This window comes from Camelus bactrianus, chromosome 10, assembly GCF_048773025.1.
Source record: "Camelus bactrianus isolate YW-2024 breed Bactrian camel chromosome 10, ASM4877302v1, whole genome shotgun sequence".
Lineage (NCBI taxonomy): Eukaryota > Metazoa > Chordata > Mammalia > Artiodactyla > Camelidae > Camelus > Camelus bactrianus.
Window position 1 is genome coordinate 9,520,666 of NC_133548.1, and position 25,983 is coordinate 9,546,648.

Consider the following 25,983-nt stretch of genomic DNA (forward strand, 5'->3'; position numbering starts at 1 on the left):
AATAACTTCCTAGATCTGTGGCCGAGTGCAAGTTGGATCTTCTGTGCTAAGCCTCCAGACTCAGGTCCCAACTGTGATCACCAAGGACTTGCCTGGCCCGGCTCCTCTCCCTGCAGCAGGGGCTACTGCAGGTCACCAACTTCTCTTTTACTCGTCTTCCTCCTGAGCACTCAGCAGGTTGATGGGATGGGGCCCTGGAATGAGCACTGGTTCAATGGATGTGGGCAGGAGTGATACATGCTACAACCCAGCACAATCCTCAACTCTCTTTTCTTTTCTGCAGTATTTAAAGGGGAAAGGAACTGGATTCCTGAGTCACCACTTGGAGACCAGCTATCTGACCCATATTAGACTGAAGCAAGTGAGAAATAAAATTCTAATATGCTTAGCCATTTAGACTGAAGGGCTGTTTGTTATAGAATTCACCTGGTCTAATACACTTCCTCTCAGTTTCTCAAACATACCAGCTTCTTTCTACCCCAGGACCTATACACATGCTGGTCCCTCTTGTACTTGGCTCACATTATTTATCCTTAAGGTTTCAGCTGAAACCTCCCTTTCTCAGAGACTCTTTCTAGGTCCTACACAGCACATTAAGCCCCCATGTTACAGAGTTCCCACATTTCTCCTTCAAAGTACTTATTCTAATTATAATTAAATAAATGATTAACTGTGACTTATTTGAAGTCTGTTTCCTTTGTACTAAGATGTAAGCTCCATGAGGGTAGGGACCATATTCACCCATGTTCCTTAATACCGAGCCCAGTGCTTGCTACATTGTACCTACTCAAGGAAGATGTGTTGAATAAATGAACAGAGAGTGTCTCTCCCACCAGTTCCATGGGACCATCTGTTCCACTTGAGCTATTTACCCTCTATGAACCTCAATTCTCCCATTTGGAGAAAGAGAGGGGGTTGGAGTGCTTGTCCCAGGTACAAAATGTAAGGGAGTGCCAAAAACCTCAGCAATGATTGCAAATAATTGTTTACTGGAATAAAAGCATGATTAGAACCAGTACTGTGATGAGCCATTATTGGAGCCTGTGGCAAAAGGAAGAATCATGATACGAATCCTCTCTTTATTTTAAAACTTGATATCTCATTCATCATGACTTTTTTGCATTAATTTTGATTTTTTTTAAATTATTGCATTAAACTGTTACTTATCTCAATTCCTCAGTTTGGGGCACTTTAAATTTTGCTCCTGGGAAAGTGCCTCACTCGCCTCACCCGAATGGGTGTGAAAACGCTCCCCTAGAAGGATTATCACGAAGCCTGAGATAACAAGGGAACTGGGTATTATCATTTTGAACTATTAACTGATGCTCTGCTGTAGGCAATTTCCTTATATCCATTCCCCTCCATTCAGATGCTAAGTTGGCATCATTCTCCAAAGGGAACTCAGAACAAAGAGTCAAACCCTTGGCTTTGAGTTGCAAAAGAGGCTTTGAAACACAGAGAGGGTTTTAAGAGAGAAAGATTTTTTATTAAGTAGAAACGCTTGGCTTTGAACTTGGAGAGCCGGGAGCTGATGCTGTAAGCCCTAGAGTGAGAAGGCATGTGTCATCACAGAAGTCAAAATCTCACCCAAAAGGAGATAAAGGTTCCACCAGCAGGTGGGAGGGAAGGGGAGGGGCAGCAATCCTAAACATGGCTGCTGGTCTGCAAAGGGGTTCCTGGCCCTCTTGCTCTGGGCTGAGCCTGAAGGTGGCTTGAAAAAGTCTCAGATATATTTGGGGGACATCAGGGCAGAGGGAACCTGCACTTCCCTTACCAGGTGTATCCTGAGGATGCAGTAGTCCTCCCACAACCCCCTCTGCCTGTATGGAGAAATCTCACTACAGTAGAAATGGAGGGAGCTGGCCCCTCCCCAGAATCCTCAATATACCCCCGTGTCACGAGTTGAGGGCATCCAGAAGTTTCTGCGCCTCCAAAGTGGACTTGGTGTGTCTGAGAGCAGACTGATGGACCTGGAAGGGCCACGTGTGTGGTCCAGGGAAGGCAGCTGAAGGTCGATTTCGTGACCCTGGCAACCAGAGGTCAGAGTGTCACAGTTGCTTCCAGGCAGGTGCAGGGAGGACAGGTGTAGATGACCAAAGCCCATGAGTTCTCAGGGGCAGTCTACATGGACGGATGCTGCTCCCTCAGCAGCAAGCTCCATGAATATCTACACCTTCCTGGAAAGGGAAATGGAAGGGAGCAAGGGCAGATCCTGACCTGGTTGGATTTGAGTCCTGAATAGACAGTTTAAATTCAAAGAGGACTGAGTTGGACTGGAAGCAAAGAAATGCACAGCTAAGTTGAGTTACAGATAGACCAAGGTACATTTCTGAGCTCTTGAGTATGTGCGTGTGAAATCCACACAGCTGAGCAGGTGGTACTATGTATGCTGGAACCACGTCCAAGGGGCCGTATTTGCATCAGGAACCTCATAGACTGGTATCCTATTAGGGCAGTAGAGGAAGGCATATTTTTTCATGTCTCCCAAAGGGTCCTTAAGGGCCAGCAGCATTCCTACAGGTGCATAGGCACCCAACTCACAGGAGGTTCTCCAGAAATGTTCATCCTTTCTTCTCAATGGTAATCCACATGTGAAGGACATTTGAATTCTTTGGGCCTCCCAGCATTCTCCCAGGTTGGAGACTCCCAACTGCTTTATTAAAAACAACCCACATGTACTACTGTGGAAGCTGAAAATTCTGGGAAGTCCCAGCTTCCCTTGTAAATTGGATGCAGGCATGTGACCTAGGAGCCGCCCGTCAGAAGCACCCACCACAGATTTTGAATCAGAAATGAGAGATGTGGACCAGAAGGGACTGTGCAGAATCCCTTCTGAGGAGGGGTGGGACAGTGGCAGCAGGAGGAGAAACGTCCAGTGCCCCGCATTGGGGGTGGCATGTGCTCTCCCATGGGTCCAGGCTCGTGGGGCAATTTTGGTTGCAGTTCTTAGCTTTGTGGCCTCTTAAGCTTTGCTCTCGGGTCCACCTGAAGATTCTGTAAGCTCCAAAATCCTTTTAATAAATTCCTTTTCTGCTTAAATGAGCTGAAATTAGTTTCTGCTGCTTGCAAAGAGCTCTGTAATCTCACACAGTCAGAGCCCTAAAGGAGTCATGTGATCACAGTGGAGGGACCACTGCCTCATGTCCCCAGAGCCTTCACTGTCATACCCAGGAGTGTCACACTCAGAGTGCCAGATGCCTCATATATGCTCAGGAATAAGTTTGCCCATGTTCTCCAATGCCAGCCTCCTGCCCCTGGTGCCAGAGCCCACCAGGAAAATGTGAATCTGCCATGAGGCTGTCCTACCAAAGGGACACGAAGAGACCACAGGGACCACACCTTGTCGCTGGGCCCAGAGCCTCCTAAAGTCTTTCCTGAGCCCAGCTCCTTCAGGATCTTGCCCAGCCTTTCTCTAAGGATACCTCTCTTAGATGCCTTTCTGATCTGTCTCTCCCTCGGGACCTCTGAAGACAGACAAACACACACACTCACACTTACACAGCAAATGAAAACAAAGCACCATACTTCTCTCTGGCTGCAAATGTGATACCTGGCTCTCTAGGGAGCTTCCAGGGCCCCACTTGAGACCCCTCAGTGTGGTGATATTTTGGTAAATGCCTTGTGTTCCTAGCAGGGACCCAAGCGTTCACTCACTAAGCCGTGAGCCTGTGGGAACTTGCTGCACCTCTCTGGCTCAGGCTGACCTGGTTTTCCCAAAGCTCCTTTCTGGGGTGAAGTTTTATGACTCAAAGAACTTCCCTGGCAAACCCTGTCTATAGCAGCATCTGAGAAGCCAGGAGTGTCAGGACGCCTGGGAGACCCCAAGAGGCCCTCCTCTGACCTTGAACAGAGGCCCTAGGTGTGGGTTTCCTGGGCCTGATCCCTCCTGTCTTTGCAAATGTTGCCATTTGGGGAACAATTCCGTGGGAATGGATATCCCTCCAGATGATCAGAGAGGAAACTGGGGTTGGGATTCTGACTTTCAGACCTTCCATCTGTCTGTGTGTAGTAGACCCACCTTCCGGCAGCCTCCACACGCAGGGTTTTTTGCCACCCACGCCACTCTCCCGGGGCCTCCAGTTCCCACGGACTTTTCCCAGCTGGCCAGCTGTCAGTCCCATGAGCTGGTGACTCTGCGGGTCATCACGTGACCCGGACCAGATGGTGCCCGTCTACATCAGTTGCCACAGTACTGTGACGGGCAGCAGCCCCACACAGGTCTGCGTGCGTCAGAAGTGGGGCCCAATGGTACGGCATCCCGCATCTGCCCCGATCTTGCCATCCCGTCAGCCCCCTGGGCTCCACACCCCCACACCAGCGCCATCAGCGCAGCACCCACCTGCATCCTCAAACATCCACCGGAGGGGGGTCCCTCTGCATTCTCGCTGAAATGATGAAGTCCCAGGGAATATTCCCGGCACCCGGCAGGCTGTGGGGGCTTAATAAAGATTAATCACCATTGTACACCTCAGAACTGTTTCTAAAATATCTGTGGGGAGGGGCAGGAAGCTTTTGGGAGCAGCTTCAATAGGTACTCACTGCCAAGAGAGACTCTGAACACCGAAGCCTGCTTACAGGGGAAGGGAGGGGCAGGCAGCTTCCAGGAAGCCCGGGCAGAATTGGCCTCAGAGACAGGGCCCCCTCCAGGGGTAGCCGAGGCCTCCAAGTAAGGATGTACAGGTGTTCCCCAAAGGACACCCAGACTCTCCCAGATGAGTGGAGGCCTGCTCCCAGAGAAGGGTCCTCAGGGGCCTGTCCAGGGCCAAGCGGGAGGAGACAAAGACCAGACCGCGTGACAATTTCAAGTCCCCACTCCTACCTGGGACTCGAGTTTCCTCCCCTCCAGCATCAATGCAGCTACTACTCAGGTGCCGAGTGCTTTACACACGTCCTCTCACTTAGTCCGCAGGCTGGGCACTGCTGTAGCTCAGACGGTCAGCTGGGGGCAGGAGGCAGCCTCGGAATGTGAGGAGCTGGGCTTTGGACCCAGGCAGTCTGACTGCAGAGCTCAGGCCTGGACGGCTACCCTCTGTGGACAGCCTGGGCCCGGGCGAGCGAAGGGTGCCAGACTGATGCTGGCCTGGGCCAGGTTGAAAGCTGAAGTCCCAGAGGGGTGAGGGGATGGGCCCCTGAAAGTGAAGCCAGTTCCCACACTCACCTGACAGCACAGAGGAGAGTGACCTGGCGAAGGCCAGTCCCTCCCACGGGGTTTCACTAACATAAGCAGCCACAGGGTTGTGGGGGGAAGGGGCCACCCCCTGCCCTGGGGATGTACAGAGGATTGCTTGGCACTAACCCTGCCCTGGTCCCGGGTCTTGCCGGGGGATCAAGGTTGGAATGTGGGATCCTCAGGTCACTGCAGGGGAGCATTGTTGGGGTTGGTGAGAGGTTGGACCAGAGGGGAGAGCCACAGGGCATGTGTAGAGAGAAGGTGGGACCTGGAAGGCAAAGCCCAGTGGTCCCAGGGGCCAGGGCCACGGCCACAGCAGCCAAGCAAGGGGGCAGGGCCACAACAGGTCTCAGCTGCTGGGCCACACAGATGCAGGGAGCCTGGGCCACTGACATCCTGACTTCAGGGGGGGTCACACCCAGAACCCACATCTGGCAGGCAGAGTTCATTGTTCATTCATTCATTCATTCATTCCATGATTTAGTATTTACTGAGCACCTGCAAGAGTGCCAGGCACTGTCCTGGGCTTTAAAGTTTCAGTGTGAACAAGACAGACGCGGTCTGCTCCCTTTTTGAGCCTCATAGAGGATGAAGGAGACAGAGAAGGGCTCCATAGCACGGCCATCAAGGCCCCTGCCCAACCCACATTCCCCACAGGGATGCCTGCCTCTCAGCATCCCTTGCTCTCCGCCCCACTGGCCAAGCCTCGGGCTGGCCCCTCCACTGGGTCCTTGCCCCCAGCATTGCCTACTTCAGTGCCCACCACTGGCCACTCTGCCCTTTTAATTCAAGGTTCCCTCCTCCAGGGGGCCTGCCCTGAGTGACTTGATGGGGAGGGCAAAGGTCAGGAAGCTGGTGATGACTTGGAGTTGAGTCACGCCCCCACCAGCCTACTGCCACTCTGAGTTCCTGCCTCACCCCTTATCAGCAGGCCCCCATCCACAATCCTTATTGGCTGTGTGAGCTGAGGCGAGTGGCTCTACCTCTCTGTCTGCCTCCTCATCCAGAAATGGGGAAATTCATGTCCTACACCAGGCAGGGGCTCTAGAATCACATAAGTTTGACCTGGGCCCCTGCTGGACCCCCTTCCTGCCACCCCACGCCCTGAGCCATCCCCTCCTCACACAATCCCTCGGGCTGGGGCCCAGGACCCAAACAGGGGGGCCAGGTTGGGCTGCCTGGACAGAAGCTGCAGGGGGAGAAGGCAGAGGCTAAGGGGAGCCCAGGGGTGGGGGCCACAGCTCCAGCTCAGGAAGTATCATGGGGTGGCCTCAGGTCACGTGGCCTGGGTGCAGAACGGTGGGAGGGGGAGGCGATGGGGAGAGGGTGTAACTCAGCTCCAGTGTCCCTGACGTGACACTGTATCCCTGTTGGGCCAGTAGAGGTCAGATGAGCAGGAAACACGAGCTGTAACAGGACGCTGGTGGGGAAGGACGCGCAGAGGTGAAACGCGGTGAGGAGGGGTGTGTGTGTGTGTGTCTGTCTATCCTGGAATTCTCTGCACATCAGCTTTGTGTGCCTGCACGTTTGTGTCTATGATGTATCTGCAGGTCTGCCTGTATGTGTGTGTGTGTCTGCATGTACAAGCGTCTTAGGTGCTTATATGAAGATGTGTGTTTGTGTACATGCTTGCTGCATGCTTCCACATGTTTCTGTGTGCAGTTACGTTAGTGAGTCTGTGTGTACTTGTCTGTTGGCATTTATCGGTCTGCATGTAGTTGTATGTGCATGTTGTCAGGGGTATGTGTGCATCTCTACTTGTGTTTGTGTGTGCTTTTGAGTGTGTCTGTGTGCATGTGTGTGAGACTCTAGGCAGGAGGGGCTGGTTGATCCCCAACCCTCTCCCCCACCTCACTATGGCCAGACCACTGTTGGAGCCCAGCCCTGTTGGAAAGTCTCTGGTTTGATGATTCACCCTTAAAGTTGGGGACCATGGACCAGGAGGCCCCACCCGCAGTCTGTGGGGCTGTCACTGGGTCCTGAGTGTGGCTGGGTTTGTCATCAAGATACTCCGTGTCCCCTCTTCCCCTCCTCCAGGGCTGGAGCCAGCTGGAGCCACCCACATCCCACATGGAGCCCCAGCCAGGCCATGGACAGCCCCCAGGCCAGCTGCTCGAGACTGCTGGGTACAGCCAGGCCCTGGGGCCAACAGAGCTGTTCCACAGACTCCCACTAAAAGGCAGGGGTGGAGGTGGAGGGTGGGGGACCAGCTGTTGAACCACTGAGTCTGCTCCTGTGCCTGCAGGCTGGGCTGCAAGGCGCACACGATAAGCTTAGCCCGGGGCGGCTGTTGCCTTCTGTCCCAACTAACTTTGAGCAGCTCATGTACCCCTTCTGGTTCCAGGTTCCTCATTTATAAAATAAGGGGCTGGTGCTAGCAGAGCCACGGCATATAGTTGTACAGTTGTGCACTGCACAAAAGCACCCCGGGGGGAGGCGATAGAAGGCTCTGAAAGGTGGCCTGGATCCTGCCTCACAGGCTGAGGGCCCTGGCCTCAGGCTGCAGCACCTGGAGGAAAGGAGGCTTTCTTCTTCCCATAAGAATTTTGCTCTTTATGTCCTGCGCCCACGTGGGGCGTCTGCCTAGGGGATGCCTTGTTCTAATTCTCACAAAGGCACTGAGGCACCAGCCTTTGGGATCAGCCTCCGCCCTTCCCAGTGTCAGTTTTCAGGGATCCATCCACTGTGGACCCTCCTCCATCTGTTTCTGGAGAGAGATCTCTTCCTGCCCCTCTGTCCTCCCTTCTCCTTTAAACCATCCAAGGCGGGAACCCAGAAGGGCCCCGGCAGTCCTGCTCTGATCCCTCGCCCCACGTTATAGACCAGGTATCTGAGGCCTCTCAACCCACTTCGTGCCCACCTCTGCCCCCCGCCACTCTGGCTCACCTGCCCCTCCCTGGGGCATCCTCCCTTCTGCCCTTGACCAAGCACTTAGCACAGGCCCTAGGAGACCCCTTCACAGGAGAGAAAACTGAGTCTCGAGAGCGAAGCACCTGGTCTGTAGCCTCATGGTGAGTCCAACCAGGCCTTCCTGACTCCAAATCTGGCCCCAGCCTCACCCCTCCCTTCCCAGCCACCTCTGACAGCACTGACACACTGCTCTGCTTCACTGCTCTTTATTTCATTAAGAAAGTTGCCGAGGAGGCCCCGGGGGATTGTGGGACTAGGGACAGTAGCCGGCTCCTGTCCCCTGGGGTCGGCAAACCTGTGGGAACAGAGATGAGGCCTGAGAGGCTCCAGGTGGTCTGTGGTGCTCCTGAGATGCCTCAGATCTCCCACCCCCTCCATTCTGGGGCTGGGGTCCCTGGGCAAGGCTGGCTTGACCCAGGGCTTAGGATGTGGGGCTGGCCCACAGTGGACACCCCTGTATAGGGAGCAGCTGTGGGTGTGGGTCCCCTAGCCCCTTACCCCGGCCTCAGGCTCAGTTGGGCGCAGTGAAGCGGCTGCCGTGGCTGCTGTGAGGCGCGGCTCGGTAGAAGGGGTCAGCCGAGATCAGGGTTCTGCAAGGAGGAAGGGGTGCAGGAGAAGGAGGGATGGGGACCCAGAGCCCGGACCTTCTCTTCTGCCTGCCCCTCCTCTCAGGGCCAGCGCTCAGCTGAGGCAGCCAAGCCACAAACGGTCTTTGCCTGCCAACTCTGGGCCATTGTTGGTATAAATGTAATTTGGGAGGGATTAAATTGAGCAGAAAGGAGTCAGAACCACAGTCATTCAGATTTGTCCCCCACACTCCCACCCCACCCCACGTGGCCTGGCAGGGAGCAGGCTGGTGCTGGTCTCAGGGAAGGTTCACCAAACTCCGGGGAAAAACAAGGGTGGGGGGAGGGGAAGGGGAGCAGCCGTGCAGAAGGAGGGGTCACTGGGGAGAGGAGGCAGGAGGCCCTTTGGGCAGGGAGGCAGTGAACAAACCAGAGAGAGGAAATGAGCCTCTCAGACGTACAGACTGAGGAAGGAAGGAGGAGAGGCTGGGGGAAAGGTCCGGATGCAGCAGAGGACAGTGGAAGGGGGCATGCTACCTGCCCACGTGGGGGTGCAGGCGCCGCAGGCTCTCTGCAGGGCTGGGGGCGGCCTCCGTGCGGGTGACCGGCTGGTTGAGGGCATAGCCTCCGGGCTTCTGGGGCTGGATGCCACCTCGAGTCCAGCCTTCCCGGTCGAGACCCTTGGGGATGTTCTCGAAGTATCTGAGGCACAGGAAGTGTTGTTGGAGATAAGCTGGTCTCTGTCCACCTCTGCAGCCCCTCTGCAGCCCCTCTGCCCTTCTCTGGCAGGAATCTCGGCTCCAGCGGAGCACAGTCAGCCTCAGATCCTCCAGCCTCCTGGCCTTTGCCCACCCTGTTCCCTCTGCCGGGCACTCCTGGAGGCCCGTCCACCTGGCAAACTGTCACTCACTCACCTCTCACTCTGGAAGCCTACCCTCCCTCTGCCCCTGAGCCGCCCCCAATGCTGAGACAGTGCTTTGGAGTGTAATGGACTTTTAAGAGATGCCTCCCTCCCTGGCCTGGGAAAACCTCAGGGGGTGAGAGAGGACGGGAAGGGTGGGGGGAACCTGTCTCACCCATTTCTCTCTAGGCATTCAACTTTTCTTCCATTTTGAAAAAATTTTTTCATCCTCTATAGATTCTTTGTGTGTGTGTGAGGACGGTAGTTAGATTTGTTCATTTGTTTATTTTTTAATGGAGATTGAACCCAGGACCTCATACAGGCTAAGCATGTACTCAAACACTGAGCTACAACCTCCTCTCTAGATTCTTTTTTTTAAATTGAAGTATAGTCCATTTACAATGTTTTGTTAATTTCTGGTGTACAGCCTAGTGATTCATTTACACATGTATCTATTTTTTTTCATATTCTTTTTCATTATAGGCCATTAAAAGGTATTGAATATAGTTCCCTGTGCTCTACAGTAGGACCTTGTTGTTTATCTCTTTTATATATAGTAGTTAGTATCTACAAGTCCCGAACTCATTTATCCCTCCCCACCCGCTTTCCCCCCTGGTAACCGTAGTTTGTTTTCTTATGCCTGTGAGTCTGTCTCCGTTTTGTAAATAAGTTCATTTACTGGGCCAGTTTCTGAAGGTGCCAAGATGAGTAAGATGTGGGCCCAGCCCTTACAAAGAGGGGTGCAGAGAGATAAATGAGAAAATCAGTGATTACAACCCATGGAGCTCTGGGTGCCGTCAGGAAGGGGCAGTGTGCCTGATGCCTGTGAGAGCTCAGGAAACAGACAGGGGGGTTGGGGGGAGGACCCAGCAGAGATGGCTGGGCCTAGGGGTGTGCTGGATCCAGAGCAGTAGGAGGAGGGCATTTGCCTAGGGAGGGGCAGGAACACGGTTGACACCCCCACAACTGCCCAGAGTGAGGCTCTGCCCTACCCGCCTTGTCCTTGGGAACTAGAGCAGCCACATGCTTCATGGATTTGCTGAGAGACTCAGGCACCACTTCTGCCCTCTGATCCTCAGGGTCCCCATCCAAAAGAGGGGGTGTTTAGCTTCAAAGATGTGGGAGCAGAGAGAGCACCTTGGGAGATGGAGGACCCAGTGGGGCAGTGTGAACATGGATGACACAGGCTGACACACAGATGGCAGATACATGAGGGGAGGCTTTTGCCTAAGAATTAAACCTCCTTTATCCCACTCCTGTAATGCCCTGCCCACCCAGGCCTGGCCCGGGTAGCCTCCCCCATGACTTTTGGGCCACATCCTCCTGGAAGCGCTTCATGATGCTCAGGACACTCACTCCTTGTCCAGGGCTCCCACAGCACAGAGCTTACCTTCTGAGGGTACATGGAGCCCACCTGTCATGGACTGGATGTAGTATCTTAGCAGATGCTCTGTTGCTCCAGCCAGACCCCGTCATATCTCCTAATTCCTCCCCTGCCCACCAATGGTCTGCACTGAATCTCTAGGAAGGCTACCCTTGGGTTGCTGGAGGCTGCTTTGCCTGAGCAAGTAGGTACCTGGGATTTAAGATGGCCCCTGGGGACAGCCCTTAACCAAGGACTGATGGGCGCCGTGTATGACTACTGTCCCGCTCTCTCGCTCCTTGGCTGGGACCATTCTGAGTTGTGTGTTTTGCACAGTTTTCTAGAGTCCCCCCAGGGGATACCTGGGTTAATAACACACTGGCGTTGGCTACCATCCCTTCCCTATCCCTCTTGCCCCCTCCCCGAGACCCTCAATAAAGGGCTTGCACCCAACTCCTTGGCTCAGGGTCTGCTTCTGGGAGAACCCACTTTGACCTTGTGTTGGTCTTCTTCCCTCACAACCATGAGCTTATTACTTTTCCTCGTCTCAGTCTCCCTGTCTGTAAAATGGATTCGTGCGCACAGCTCCAGACGTGGGGAGGGAATGGGGCTCACCCTTGATTGTAGGTGGTCAGGTAGCGATTATCCAGGTCAGGGTCGTAAGGGCTCCGGACATAGCTCGGGTTGTTAAGGCTGAAGCCTGTGGGCTCCTGCATAAGCGGCACAGAGAGGGGACTTGTCAGGTCAGGAGCGGGTGGGAAGTTGGGGGTGTGGGCTGGGTACCCCAGGCCTCACCTTTTTCCCCACGGTCTCCCGGCCAAGCAGGGCAACATTTGTCTGTTGCACCCGCTGAGGGGGCTGGAATTGCCAGTGGCTCATGCTGCAGGGTTCTGGGCCAGGAGTGGGCACCTGCAGGGACAGAGCCACAAGAAGGGTGACTGGGTGGCCAGGGTTGAGGCAGCAGGATGGAGGGAGGGCAGGCAGAGTCACACAAAGCCCAACCACTCCAGCCCCAGGACTGCAGGTCACTGTTTTGAACAAGCCCCTCACTCTCCAGCCCCTAGGCTTTTCCCCCTCCACCCACGAGTTCTTCCTCCAAATCTCCAAATATCCTGATTCTCTCCATCCCGCAGTGCCTAGATCCATGCCACCGGGTCTGAGAAACCTCCCCGTCTCCTCCCCGTGGTGCTCCCTTCTCTGAGGGAGCTCCCCAAGGCCACTCACTCTGGGGTTCAGGATCCTCTCATTCACTCGGCTGAAGCCCGTCTCCCGCTCGGAGCCTCTGGCCAGCACAGGCAGGAACTCATCCCCCTAAGGCAGCAAAGCAGCCCCTGGCACCAGAGCATCGCTGCCCCTTGCAGCATCCCACCTGCCCCGCAGGAGGCGCTCAGCTGTGGGACAGACCTGCCCAAGCCGGGCTCAGCTTACATGAGGGTGGGTTATGGGGAGAAAGTCCGACCTGGTGACACTCCGGCTGGGCAGGAGGACCTGGAAAGGGGCCACAGAGGAGCACCAGGTTGGCTGAGGCAGCTGCTCCTTTGTCCTGAGCAAAGAAGAAGGCTCAGCACAAACAGGTATAACTGGAGTAACTGAGGAAAGGGGAGAGTTTGGGAAAAAGGGAGGGGAGGGAATATGCTGAATGGGCACCAGCAGGCCCAGCCTCTTGTCTCAACTCTGAGTGGCCTTGGCTACGCTGCTTTTTCTCTTTGGACCTCAGTCTTCTCATCCATAAAGTGGGAAAATTAAACCGTGGTGGTTTTTGCCCAAGCTCTTTCATCTTGTGTCTGAATGAAGGCTTCTACAGCTCACTCATATACATATATATGTGAGCTATATTTTATATATACACATATAATATAAAATACATATTGTGTGTGTGTGTGTGTGTATTTAAGCTAGAAATTCCCAGACTGGAGGTCTTCAATCACCTTGAGATTCTAGTGGGGCCCAGCCTGACTTACTGGGTCCCCAGGAAGGGCCTGGGAGTTCGGCTGAAAGATGATGGGATTCTTGGTGGACTCTCCAGTGAAGCCAGTCTCCTCCTTGGCGCCGATTGATTTCTTCTGCAAGAGATCTGCGGAAGACAGCCCCCCTGTGCTGGCCCCACCCACGTGGCTGCCAGTGGCCCAGTGTCCCCATAGGTGGGGAGGGAGCCTGCTCCAAGGATCTGGAGGCCTGAGCCACCAGGATCGTGGACCCCAGGGGGACTCCAGCATCTAGGGCAGAGAGGAAGAGAGGAGAGCAGAAGGAAGGGCAGGGGCCGGCAGGCTCAAGCAGCCCTTCGAAGTGAGCAAGTTGTCCTTTGGGGGTCGGCAGGCCTGACACTGAGGTCAGCCCCTGGACAGGGCTTCTCCAAGCTGCCTATTTTTCCTTCTTTCTTTTGCTGGTGTCTTCCTAGTCCTGTGCTAGCTCTAGGGCCCCCTGGCATCTCTCCTAGGAGTCAGGAGTAAGGAGGTATAGTGGGCGGTGGGGGAGGCATGAGCTCAGGCACCTGCCCGCCTACCTGGTTGATTTGACGGCTCCTTGAGATACTTGGAATTATACTCGGAAGTCATGAAGCGCGGGCCCTGAAACACAGAGGGTAGAGCAAGGGGCGTCCAGAGTGGCCAGGCCCCAAAGGCGGCGGGGGTCAGGGTGACTCTTTGGTTATCTGTGCTCTGAGTAGACCTGTGTGTGTGTTCTGAGATGGGAGAGCTGGATGACACCCCCCCAACACACACAAATCTCTGATTGGCGCACCACAACACCACAGATTCCACCATGAGAGCACAGCTCCCCCGTGACAATGAAAAGTAAGTGATATCCCACACTGGACTCCTCGTGATGAGCAACGAGTCCTGGAGCCCCTGGCACCCAGACCAGGAGGGCCCCAAAGAGAGGAGAGAGGCTGATGGGAGGAAATAGGTGCTCACTCCACAGTGCACTGCCAGGGCTCCGAACGCCTGGATGGGCTCAGGAGAGAAGGGAGCTCACGGGTTAAATCCCAAGATAACACAAGGAATTCTGTAAGGACCACTTTGATGCTGTCTTGGAAATACCAAATATCAAATCCTTGGGTCTCCCCAGTTTTTTGGGGGTGCCCTGAGCCCACATTTAGCCAGCAGCTTGGATAAGGTGAGTCAGTGCAGAACCTGTCTTGAGGAGAGAGGAGAAGGGGGTGCTCTGGCCCCTCTGCCCAATCCAAGACCCTCATCCCAGTCACCCACTCACGTGTCGGGAGTTTTCCCACTCCAGTGAGCCCTTGTTCTGCTGCTGGTGGAGCAGGGGCACGTCCTTGGGCTCCGCCCCGGTGATGGCTTGGGGCCCATAGTCCTGGGTGTCAAAATGGACCTTCCTGACCTGGGAGGAGGGAGCAGCCAATTACCCTGCAGGTGAGGGGATGGCAGTAACTTCCTGACTCTGATTCTGTCCCGGCTGGGCCATGTCCCCTTCCAGAGTCCTGCAGCTTTCCCATCTCACTCCGGGTAAGATCTCACATTCTGACAGCAGCCCACGAGGACATCGGCTTCTCACTCCACTCCAGCCACCTGCCCCCTTGTTCTCACCTCAGGGCCTTTGCACTTGCTGCCCACACTGCTCGGAACAGTCTTCCCTCACAGCTGCATCAAGAGGAACACTGACCTCCCTCAAGTGTTTATCTAATGTCTGCATAGCAAGCTCTTTTCTAACTCCCCTGACTTGCAGGTGCTTCACTCCCTGCCCCTTCTTTGTTACATTTTTTCCTAGCACTTATCATCTTCAAACACAGAAGAGATGTTTAGAACATATTGATTGGATGAGTGAATGAATGAATGACAGTATCCATTCTGGTGGTGGTGAGGATGATAAGGATGATGGTTGTGCAATGATAGAAACAAAGAAGTTGGGGAGGATAATGACAAAAGTGAATGTGACAGTGGCATAGAGGATGGTGATGTGGGCTTGGAAATGTGGACGGGATGGTGGAGACAGTGGGGGTGGGGATGGGGATGGGGTTGGGATGGGGAGGGAACAGGACTGGAGATGGGGATGGTAGAGGTGATGATGGTGGTAGGAATGGGGATGGAAATGGAGGGGGAAGTGATGATGGGGACGGGAATGAGGACAAAGGTGGTAAAGGTAAGTGGACTCCAGCCCACAGTGTGGTTCCTCCGTGCCCAGTCATCTCAGCCTTGACCAAGTCTTGGCAGTGCAGCCCCACCTGTTGAAGGGATCCCCAACCTATCCACCCTCCAGCTTTTCCTCCACCTGAGTCTATGGCTCCCCCTCTCTCCTGGCGCTGGCCCAGCTCTGACCTCCTTGGTAGGGGTGGCCGCACTGGGCTTCTCCCGAGAGTAGCCAGAGTTGGTCTGGTGCAGGTTCCAGGGCAGAGGGTATTTGCCATCAGGCACCTCCAGGGGACGGTAGTTCTGACTGGTCTCTGTCTGGAACTTATTGTCGACTTGTTCCCTGAGGGTGAGGCAGGAGCTATTACCACCAGGACCACCTGTCTCTGTCATCTGGAGGCTGCAAAGCTTATCTCCAGAAGCTTCCCACCTCCCTCAAACTTCCACAGCTGCCTCAGGAGTCTGCTTGCCTTTGGGCCCCAGGCTGGGCGCCAGGCCCTGAGTCACCCAGCACCCCAGACCTAGGCCAGGCAATGCTCAGGGTCCCTGTGCGTGGAGCCTGGAGTTGGTCTGATGAGCTCCTTTGGCCCTGAGGGCTAAGGCCCGGCCGGGCAGGGGGTGAGGAGGCATTGGACAGACCATACCCCGTGGCCGGGTTGTCCAGGGCATCGAGATTGGCTTGGTATGAGACCATGGGCCGGTAATTTGATCTGTAGCCTGTGCCTTTGTGAGTGCCCATGCAGGGCTTGAAATCCTCCCGACCTGCCAGAGGGGAAGCAGGAAGATAGGACCGCAGGTCAGCAGAGGGGGAGAGCAGTGAGTGGGGCTTCTCGGACAGGGCCAGCATCCCCCACCCCCACCCACAACTGCCAGGAGCCCAGGGATCCCTCTGATGGGGAAGGCACAGAGGCAGGGGCAGTAACAAGCATGAAGGGGGCTGTGAAAGCCTGGCCTTTTGGGATGGGAGAGCAAGAAATGGAGTTGAAGGGACAGGGTCAAAGTCAGGGTGGCAGAATTACAGGACAGATTTGGGGGACAGGGCAGCGGGCCAGGGCAGCGGGCCAGGGCCAGCCTGATGGTACATGTGTGGACACAATCCTTGGGGGGCTTAAGGGACAGATTAGTCATTCTGAGTGTGTGACAGGCCAAAGGGGCTGCTCCTCTCCCAGTGGGAGGGCATCCCCATTCCTACCCTGTGACCTGGGAGTGGCTCCTATAAAAACGGTGCCCTCACCATAGGCTGTGCAGTAGCTGGTGGCGTAGAATTTCAGGGGGTCCGTGCAGCCCCCCGAACTCATCTTCACATAAGGGGAGACCACCCCCAGGGGGAGTTTTCCCATCATGATGCTATGGGGCAGGGCCCCAGGGGCCTAGGAAGGAAACACAAGGCACCCCTCAGGTCTGGCAGGCCAAGGGCCCCGAACCATCCCCAGGCCCAGGCGGTGGAGACCACATGGGAGGTGATGGATGCCCACCCAGCGGCCTTTCCCTCTCATCTGTCCTTCTCCACTAACACCCACACCCCAAACTGAAGAAAGGACTAGTAATCGTCAACACTTATGTACCCTGCATGTGTCTCACCTTCCTCACACCTTATCATCACCTTCCTCCCACCTCTCCACCCCCATTTTACAGCTGGGAAACTGAAGTTCCAAGTGATGAATGATTAGCTCACAATAGGTGGGATTCAGACCCAGGGTATCTGACTCCTCAGCCCCTGATCTTAATCCCCACACGCCCTCTTCTGGGGACTGAATGGCCAGACAACCTCCCACCCTGGGAATTCTTGGCCACCCCAGCTTGGAAATTCACCCCCAGCCCCAGGCTCCTTGTCTCTCCCTGTGCTCCCTCACCTTGCCCGCCTCCCTCTAGAAGTTGGTTCGGTTCTCTTGGGGCCCAGTCACAGCTGGCCCCACCCTCACCTGCCCTCCGCAGTGGCTCTGAGGTCAGGCAGGAGGCTGCAGGAGGCAGGAGCTGCTCCAGAGAAGCCTGAGCCCTTGGGGAGGTGGCCAGGCCAGGAGAAACAGTGCGTTGCCTAGCAACGGGTGCCTAGCAACAGCGTCCCCAAGCCTCTGACACCCTTCTAAGGCCAGGGCCCACTAGGGGCTGACCCGGCCAGGGAGGGGAGGCCAGGAGCTGCTCAGGCAAGGTCCTGCCTCCACAGCTCTGGCCCCCATGGTGGTGTCCCTCGACAGAGCCTGGCAAAATTGCTGTCGGAGTGACATGGAATAAAAGATAATCCCGAACAATCACTCCCATTTATTGAGTATCCACTTCTCACCAGACACTTTACATCTTTTATCTCCAGTCTTCTGAGTAGCTCTTCCAGGTAGCTATTATTATCCCTCTATCCACATGGGGAAAATGAGGCTTAGACAAGCAAAGGGACTTGACTGGCTGGAGATCTCACAATCAGAAAATAGCAGAGTTGAGATTCAAATGTAGGTGGGTCCAGATCCCACTCTTAAGCCTGTCAGTAAATTAATGTTTGCTCTGTCCTGCCAGAGCCAAAGCTGTGCCAAGCCCTTTTACACACAGTACTTCACATAATCCCCCAAACCGCCCTGTGAACTGGGTGCTGTTATCATAGCACTAATAAACCACAGCAGTGAAGAGTGTGGTTCAGACCCGATCTGTCCCCTTTGATGGGACACTTATCCTCTTAGCGCCTCTATTTCCTCATCTTCACTGAGGGCTGTCACTGGACTCGCCTCCTAGGGCTGCTGGAAGATTTAATGAGAGTGTGGATTCAGCACCCGGCAGATAGCGGACCCATGTGGGAACAGCCCACAGCCCCTTGCTCCTTCCGTGACGGCCCAGGCCCATTTTGTCTCCTTGGTTCTAAGGCTTGTGAACGTTGACCAATTGGATCTCTGGGGAGGGGGGCTGGGCGGTGGAGGTGGGGAGGAAGAGTCCTGATTTATTGCATTTGTCAATTTCTGTGGTGTAAATACTCCCATCATGGCTGCTTTCAAACTACCAAAGCAATGTTCCTGAGAAGGGAACTGGGAAGATGGGGTCAGGAGCCCACCACTATATGGTATTTCCACCATACAGATACAGTAGATGGAAGAAACCCCAAGGGCATAAATGACAGAAAAATACAGAAATGTAATGAGGAGGTGATGACTTAGAAGTATTTATCACTTCATTTTTAATATAATTTATTAAGTTGTAAGTTTATATAATGGAATTTTTAAACAATGGCTGAGTTCAACAATCAGCTGGCCAATTTCCCAGAAGTTTCACCTTCAGCTCTCAGGAACTGTGTGAGCCAGCTCCAGTGCACCCTGCTCTTAGGGGACAGCGAGGTGTGAATGAAGGGGAGGCCGAGGGAAAAGGAGCTGCCCCTGGCCCAGGAGATGACCTTGTTGCACTCACCCAGAGGTGACTGGCCTGCCAGATGTGGCACTGCGTTTACACCTGACTCCCACAGAAAGAGAGGCCCTGGACTCAGTGGTGACCAGGGCCCAGTGGAAGTGTGGCAGGCACCCATCCTCCAGAGGAACGATGCTGTCAGGGATCCAAAGTTGCAATGACAGAAGTAAATGCTCAGCCCTCCAGCCAGGACCTCCCAGTCTAATGACAGAGGCTCGCCTGAGAGCCACAAGCAAAACACAAGATGGGGGTGGGTGCTCACCTAGGGCAGAGGGAGGGTGAGGCTCTCCACAAAGTGTTCGTAGAGAAGGGGTTACAAGCAAGAGCTCAGGCTGTGAAGCCAGATGGCATGGGCCCTGGCTCTGCCACTTAATAACTAAAAGTGGCTCTGCCACTTAATAACTAAAAGACTTGGTGTATTTTACTCTTGCCTTGGTTTCCTCTTCTGAGAAATGGGGGTAATGATGGTACTGACCAGTGAGGCTGTAGCTGGTACACTGAGCTGGTAAGTGCCATTTGAGGGTTAGGGAAAGGCTTTGGCAAAGGATTAGGCTCAAGGGTTAAAAATGGGAATTCCACACCGCTCTGCCCTCAGGGAGCCCACAGTCCAGGGGGATTCAGACACAGGCAGTGTGTAGTAGCCAAAGAAGGCTCAATTCAGGAGCCTGAGAGGCCTGAGCTGAGCTGAGCTGTTGCAGGGGTGCGGGTGGATTTGAAATACCCTGTGCACAATGTCTAGCAGGCAGGAGGCCTGCACTAGGCGGAGATGAGGGAGGGCACTCCATGCGGAAGACCCAGCAAAGGCAAAGTGAGAGTACCTGGTCCCATGTGACTGGATGGAGCACGGAGCGCAGAGGAGGGGGTCAGCTGGGGGAGGCAGCCTCGAGGGAGGCTGTGGCCAGGTTTTCCTTTTCGCACCTGGTAGGAGAGCTAATGGGGTGGTGAAATTCTTGAAATCGTCCCACGGCGCTGTGAGGGAAGCTCTTGAGCTGCTTGGAACATTTGGGTCGGAGCCCATGAAAGGCTTGGAGATGAATTTTGGGAGGCGGCGGCGATCCTCTTTATGCTGTAGTTTTTTGCTGTGTGGCGACACCCAGCGGTCGCCACTTGGAACTGCAGGTCATCGACTAGTGCTGCCTTCAAAAGGCTGGAGAGGGCAGAGCCACTAGATCGCCCCAGCCACAGGCCACCCCTCAAGTTCTCCAGAACCGAGGGGCCGGCCTGGGCAAGGAGTGCTCGGAAGGGCCAGGGCCCTGAGCTTACAAAAAGTGGGAGCCTAGGGACTGCTCACCTGGTGCTCACAATTACCCTGTGACTTTTGGACATCTCACTTCCCGGCCTCAGTTTCTCTAACTCCCCATCCTCCCCTCCCGAAGCGCCTGGCAACCAGCACGTTTGCTTTCTGTCTCTATGAATTTGACTGCTCTAGGAACCTCTTATAAAAGGAATTACACAACATTTGTCCTTTTGTCTGGTTTATTTCACTTAGCATAATATCCTTAAGGTTCATCCACGATGTAGCAGGTGTCAGAATTTCCTTCTGTTTAAAGGCTGACTAATATTCTATTATATGTATATACCACACGTTGTTATCCACTCTGTAGAGGGACACTTGGGTTGTGTCCATCTTTTGGCTATTGTGACTAATACTGCTATAACATGGGTGTATAAGTATCTCTTTGAGTCCTTGCTGTAAGTTTTCCGGGTGTGTGTACCCAGAAGTGGGATTGCTAGAACTTATTACACTCATGCTTCTGAAGTCCCTGCACTGGAGGCTGCAGCAGGCACGAGGGTGATATTTCTTGGCTTCAGGTGGGCCCCGAGGCAAGGGGGTTGCTGCAGGAGAGATGGAATCAGGTATTGCCCCCAGGAAAGGCCTGGGCTGAGCCCCTTTAGGAGAAAGAAGAGACAGGGATGCTTATGTCTTGGTTGAGCCAAGATCACCTCTCTGCTCCTTTCTGAGTCTCTTCTGGTAGTCAGGTTTGAGGTCTGCCTCTGGCACAAATAGTGCTGTGTGACTTTCCTTAATTAACCACCCTCTCTGTTCCTGCTGCCGTGAAAGAGGGAGCTGAGGCAGAACAGTTTTTAGTTTGAGTTGTGTTGTTTGTTTGGCCTCAAGGCCTTGGAACTCTTTGTTTGAACAAGTACTAAAATGATGGTTGGCTCCATGTTTCTCCCCACTCCCATCATCTATGAGACAGCAGGGCCCAAGCCACCCTCTTTCCAGGTCCTTCCCCTCTGCTTTGTTACAGGGGAGCGCGGGGGAGAGTCTGCCTCACCCTAGGCCACACTCCTCCTGATCCTCCGGGGCCAGCTGGACCCGCACTCGACAGTGACTTCTGGCCCAGACCCTGAAGTGTGTCCATGGAGGCCCTGGGATCCAGGGAACAGTGCTCACCAAACCCCTCATTCTGCCCACAGGACTACTATTTCTGAACCTAGATTCTTCTGAGCCCACCTGACAATCCTCATCCAGGCCAGGTGTCCCCACTGCGTGATCACCCGGATCTCATCTGTTCCCAGTGACCCTCTGGTGTGGAGCAACTTGAAGCTGGCACAGGGCATAAAGGGGGTCATGGCAGGATGGGCTGGCTGGGGCAAGGCCAAGCCCATGGGGCTGTCCCGTCCACGGGCTTTGGGGTAGCAGGGTGGCCTGGATTTGCACAACTGCCTCTCGGGTGCTGCCCCACTGAAGAGCTCAGCGCTTCTGAGGATGGCCTCATAAACTGAGTTGGGGGAAGTGGATCCGGAGGCTACTGACTCTGAGTAGCCTGGTGTTCGGGTAGGAGCCCTGGCTTTGGGGCCTCACCGACCTGCCTTTAGATCCTGGCCCCACTGAGGACAGTATTTCCAGGGCTCACTTTCCTCCCTGTAACAGCAGGATGCTGCCTGCTCCCTGGGCTGTTGTTGAAATGAAATGAGGACTGTGAGAAAGGGGCTCAGTGTGAGTCCTGCACAGTGGGACCGGTGAGTGATGGGGGCTGTGATCATTCTGGGCGTAAAGACTGGGCCCAGGGAGCAGGCAAGCAGACAGACCGGGATGACTTCAGATAATACTACCCATCTGGCCCATTTCCAGCTTTTCTGCACTGTGACTAGGGCCTCTAGGAAAGACGGCTGCCTTAATGAGGCAGGAGAGATGCCAGGGACTGGGGTCCTAACAGTCCCACCTTTGAAAAATGCACTGGAGGCTCTGCTCACTGTGCTGTCACCACCGGGAACCGAAATAGCCCAAGGCTAATGGCCCAAGTCCAATCCCTCTCTGTCTCTGTCTTTCCTAAAAGGAAATCATTCCCTTGTTACCGGAGTGGAGCACTCTCTCCCCCCACCTCCCACCATGTGAGCAGAACTTCCTGTGGTTTATTTCCACCCTCCTCGGTGGACATTTCCTGGAAGAACTCGGCTGAGCTTATTTGATGGCTGTTCCTTTCCTGCCTGTTCTGTTCTTTTACCATCTCCTCTGGGTGAACTGGTTGATCTCGCACAAGGTTTAAAAATTCATGACTCCTGGGGAAGATGAAATGAGATGGAGCAGAAAATAAGAAGCCAATCCCAGTTTTCCAATGAGATCGAGATAGTCTTGTCTGTGATCAGCAGAACACCCAGGACAGGAGTCAAGAGGGTGGGTTCTGGACGCACAGAGATCTGGGTTTGAATCTCCAGCTCTGTTTTTAGGGAAGCTGTGCTCTGGGACATCCTGAACTCCTGGAAGCCTGTTTCCTTAGCTGTATGATGAGGTCACTGTAGAACTCACACAGCTGGGCTGAGGGTTCAGAAAAGACAATATTTAAGTGCTTAGCTCATGGCCTGACATACAGAAAGCACTCAGTAAGTATTTATGATTATTTTACATTCCCCCAGCCTCCCTTGCAGTGAAGGGATAGATAAAGGTCGTGTAGCCAGTTCTGGCCAATGTGCTGGGTGAGGGATTGAAAGCACCATTCCCGGTCTGGGGAATTTAGCAGGGCCTGTGAGTTTTCCACTCTCTGTGGGTAGAAGCAGCCTGGGTCACTGAGTCACCGCCTGGAGGTCAGCTGCCCCAGAGAACCACCTTTCCCTTAGTAGATGGGGATGTAGCAGAGAGAGAAACCTTGCTGCTTCTAGCCCCTGAGGTCTGGGATTTTGTTTGCTTCTGCAGAATAAGCAAAGACCTGAAGATTTGAGGACTTCTGGGGAAAGAAATTTGGATGTGATTCTGGGTATTAGTCAGTGTTCTCCAGAGAAACAGAACCAGTAGGATGTATACGTGTTCCTAAGTGTGTCTACATAATGGGATATTATTCAGCCGTAAAAAGGAAGAAAGTCTTGCCATTTGCAACAACATAAATGGACCTTGAGGGCAGATGCTAAGTGAAATAAGGCAGACAGAGAAAGGCAAATACTGTATGATCTCACTTATATACATAATCTAAGAAAAACAAACTCATAGAAACAGAAAGTAAAACTGGTGGTTGCCATTGACATAACATTGTAAAATGACTATAACTCAATTAAAAAATGTTTTTAAAAAATTACCGAAACAATATAAAGTAAAGAATGATGTATGTGTGAAAAAAAAAAAAACTGGTGGGGATAAGGACTGGGCACAAGTAAGAAAGAAACTTGGCTTTGCTAAGCAACTGAAATTTGGGAGGCGATTTCTTATCATAGTCTAGCCCAACCTGACAAGTGCATCTATTAGAAAGATAGTAACTATCACACGCATAGGAGGAAGAGGAAACATCTGGAGAGTGTGGGAAGTTTGGGATGTTAAGAGAACTTCATCAAACACTCAGACATTCTCCAACAACTTGTTAGGTCTCATGAACAAGCTCCATCAGCAGCACGCTTAAATGGTCTTGCATCCAGCAGAGATAGCTCCATAAAGAGCCCCCACATACATGTATTCCATCCGTCAATTAGCCATACCATGAGCACTGAATGAACATCAATGATGTGCCAGGCACTGTGCTGAAACAGGGGATAGAATGGAGTGTAAAATATGGTCTCTACCTCCAGGGGACTTGGCGCAGGAGAGAGTTACACATAAACAATCTCTCCACGCCACACGGGGGCCATATAGGGTAGCAGTATGAGCAGGGGTATTGGAGGCTGAGATGGCTGGGTTCTATCTAATCACAGTTGATTCCACGTAATGTGCTTGCTTAGATACTGCCTGATGTGTGGCAAGTGATACACACACACACACACATTCATGCTCTTGCCCCAGACCAGCTGACTCCGAAGCCTGCAAGCTAGCCCATCCTAACTTTTAAACATTATAATTTGTAAACATTATTGTATTATTTTATTTCAGAATTAAGTCTAAAAGTTTTATCCAGACATAGAAAATAGGCCACCTTCCCTTCCAAGTCTCATCTCTAATCCTTCCCACCAGGTGCCCTCTGCTCCAGCCTCCCTCGTCCAACCACTTCAAGACTCTGCAAACATGCCCCGCCCAGTCTCACCTCCTTGCTTTCGCACATGCAGTCCCTCTGCTTGGAAAGCCTTTTTCTCTGGCCCGATGCTCTCTCTAAAGCACAGATCTGAGTAAGTCACTTCTTTGTTTATAGCTCTCTGAAATGCCTCGAGGAAATCAGTCTCAAGCTGAATCAGAAGGCTTGTTTTCATAGACGAAGGCCATTTTATGAAGTGGGATCTCGCGTGTTACCAGAGCTAGAGCTCAAGGCAGGTAACGCAGGGCTAGTTGAGTGGAGTGGGTGGTAGCTGCTGCACCCTGGCAGTGGCCTGGAGAGGCGGTGATTGGGAGGACATAGGCAGCAGTCCCCAAAGAGCAGTAGGGTTCTGAAAGAGGGCACCTTCTCTGAGGTTTTAGGCGGGATGTAGGCAAGTAGATTTTTAGCCTTTCATACACTTAAATTGCAGAGTAACAGGAACAGTAAACATAGGCAGCACACCAAGGAAAGCCCTGTCCTCTGAGAAGGCAATAGCGCAAAGGACCAGACTGCCAGCTTCCCGTCCCACCTTACCCCTCACCAGCCGAGCTGTCTCTGCAGGTGGCATGATTTTTCTGCGCCCCAGTTTCCCAGTTCAAGTGGGATGGTCAGCGTGCCTCTACCTTTCTTTATGAGAAATAAATGAGCTAAGTTAGAAGCATGCCTCCCACGATAAGCACATGTCACTATTATTAGTCTCAGGATAAAGTTAAACGAAGCATGGTCTCGGCTGTCTTCCTGACACTGACCAGAACATTGGCCACGTGACCGTGCGGCTCTCACGCCACATGGTCAACGCACAGTGTAGGTGGCAGGGATCATCACAACAAACATTACTCCTGGAGTATTGACAACCATTTTTTATGTGACAAACTGATAGATAATTTTATTGGAGAAGCTAGCCAAAATCTTTCAATCTCTCCACCTACATACATATGGCTGTTGGCATTCTCAGTGCTCGTTAATATCACAGCTTAAAAAAGAGAATTGCTTAGAAAGAGGATGCAACTCCCCCCAAAAACAGAGATTTGCTTTTTGATGGAGACTCTCACCTTTATTTTAGATTAAAATGATACAGGGTGGGGAGGGTATATAGCTCAGTGGTAGAGTGCTTGCTTTGCATGCATGAGGTCCTGGGTTTGATCCCCAGTACCTCCATTAAAACAAATAAATAAGTAAATAAATAAGTAAGTAAATCAATCAATCAATCAATCAATCAATCAATCAGGTTACCTTCCCCCACAAAAAATTTTTTAAAACCCCAAAGGACCACATATTATTAAAATAAGTAAATAAATAAATAATATTAAAGCAAGTATCCTTTGATGACAGGTTAAGTCCTAACCAGTTGCATTTTTCTCTGTGAGGAACTTATTTTAAAATACGAATTTTTGAACCTCAGTTAGACTACTTTTATTTGCACTTAATTTTCATTTAAACATTTTATTAAAAATTTTAAAATTTAGTAACACTTGTTATTGTTTGTTTTTACAGTTACAGATGTGATTTTTGATGAAGGTGCCAAAGCAATCCAATGGGAAAAGAAATCCTTTTAATAAATGATGCTGGCTTGCAGCAACATGGAGGGACCTGGAGATCATCATTTTAAGTGAAGTAAACCAGAAAGAGAAAGAAAAATACCATACAATAGCACTCACATGTGGAGTCTAAAAAAAAATTTAAAAAGAAAAGAAAAAAGAGGACACAAATGAACTCATCTACAAAACAGAAACAGACTTGCAGACATAGTAAACAATCTTATGGTTACCAGGGGAATAGGGGTGGGAAGGGATAAATCGGGAGTTTGAGATTTGCAAATGTTAGCCACTATATATAAAAACAGATAAAAAACAAATTTCTTCCATACAGCACAGGGAACTATATTCAATATCAATAACCGTTAATGAAAAAGAACATGAAAATGAATAAATAAATAAATGATGTTGGAATAACATCCAGATACCTACATGGAAAAAAAAAAAGAACCTCAAACCTTACCTCACACCATACTTAAAAATTCACTCAAGATATAAAGATGTGTTCATGACTTGGGGATAAGCAAAGGCTTCTTAAACAGGTCATGGAAAGAAATAACCACAAAAGAAAAAGCTGACCAATTGGACTTCATCAAAGTTTACAACCTCGGCTCTTCAAAAGTCACCGTTTAGAAAATGA

General features: G+C 52.5%; 1 protein-coding gene, 1 long non-coding RNA gene and 1 other non-coding gene across 8 annotated transcripts; 2 read left to right on the top strand and 1 right to left on the bottom strand.

Annotated features, from left to right (window-relative positions):
* Window positions 1-1,486: 1,486 nt before the first annotated feature.
* Window positions 1,487-17,202, bottom strand: SAXO4 (stabilizer of axonemal microtubules 4). Of its 6 annotated transcripts, XM_074371930.1 has the most exons (16): window positions 16,918-17,185; window positions 16,230-16,365; window positions 15,466-15,757; window positions 15,185-15,338; window positions 14,121-14,249; window positions 13,414-13,477; window positions 12,872-12,984; window positions 12,339-12,398; window positions 12,135-12,221; window positions 11,706-11,819; window positions 11,526-11,620; window positions 9,184-9,348; window positions 8,579-8,670; window positions 4,820-5,129; window positions 4,340-4,438; window positions 1,488-2,026 (listed from the first exon to the last, which is right to left on the bottom strand). In XM_074371930.1, the coding sequence occupies exons 2-13, from the start codon at window positions 16,336-16,338 to the stop codon at window positions 8,592-8,594; spliced, it is 1,461 nt and encodes a 486-aa protein (XP_074228031.1). In that variant the 5' UTR covers window positions 16,339-16,365; window positions 16,918-17,185; the 3' UTR covers window positions 1,488-2,026; window positions 4,340-4,438; window positions 4,820-5,129; window positions 8,579-8,591. The 6 variants fall into 6 exon arrangements, with proteins under 6 accessions (XP_074228029.1, XP_074228032.1, XP_074228031.1 ...); XM_074371928.1 differs by having other exon boundaries at window positions 1,487-2,026; window positions 4,340-5,129; XM_074371931.1 differs by having other exon boundaries at window positions 1,487-2,026; window positions 4,340-5,129; window positions 16,849-16,983.
* On the top strand, window positions 6,567-25,441 carry LOC141578828 (uncharacterized). The gene is made up of 3 exons (XR_012509572.1): window positions 6,567-6,623; window positions 23,751-23,902; window positions 25,303-25,441. It is a non-coding gene; the product is annotated as an uncharacterized LOC141578828 (long non-coding RNA).
* Window positions 24,892-24,966, top strand: TRNAA-UGC (transfer RNA alanine (anticodon UGC)). The gene has a single exon. It is a non-coding gene; the product is annotated as a tRNA-Ala (tRNA).
* Window positions 25,442-25,983: the final 542 nt, after the last annotated feature.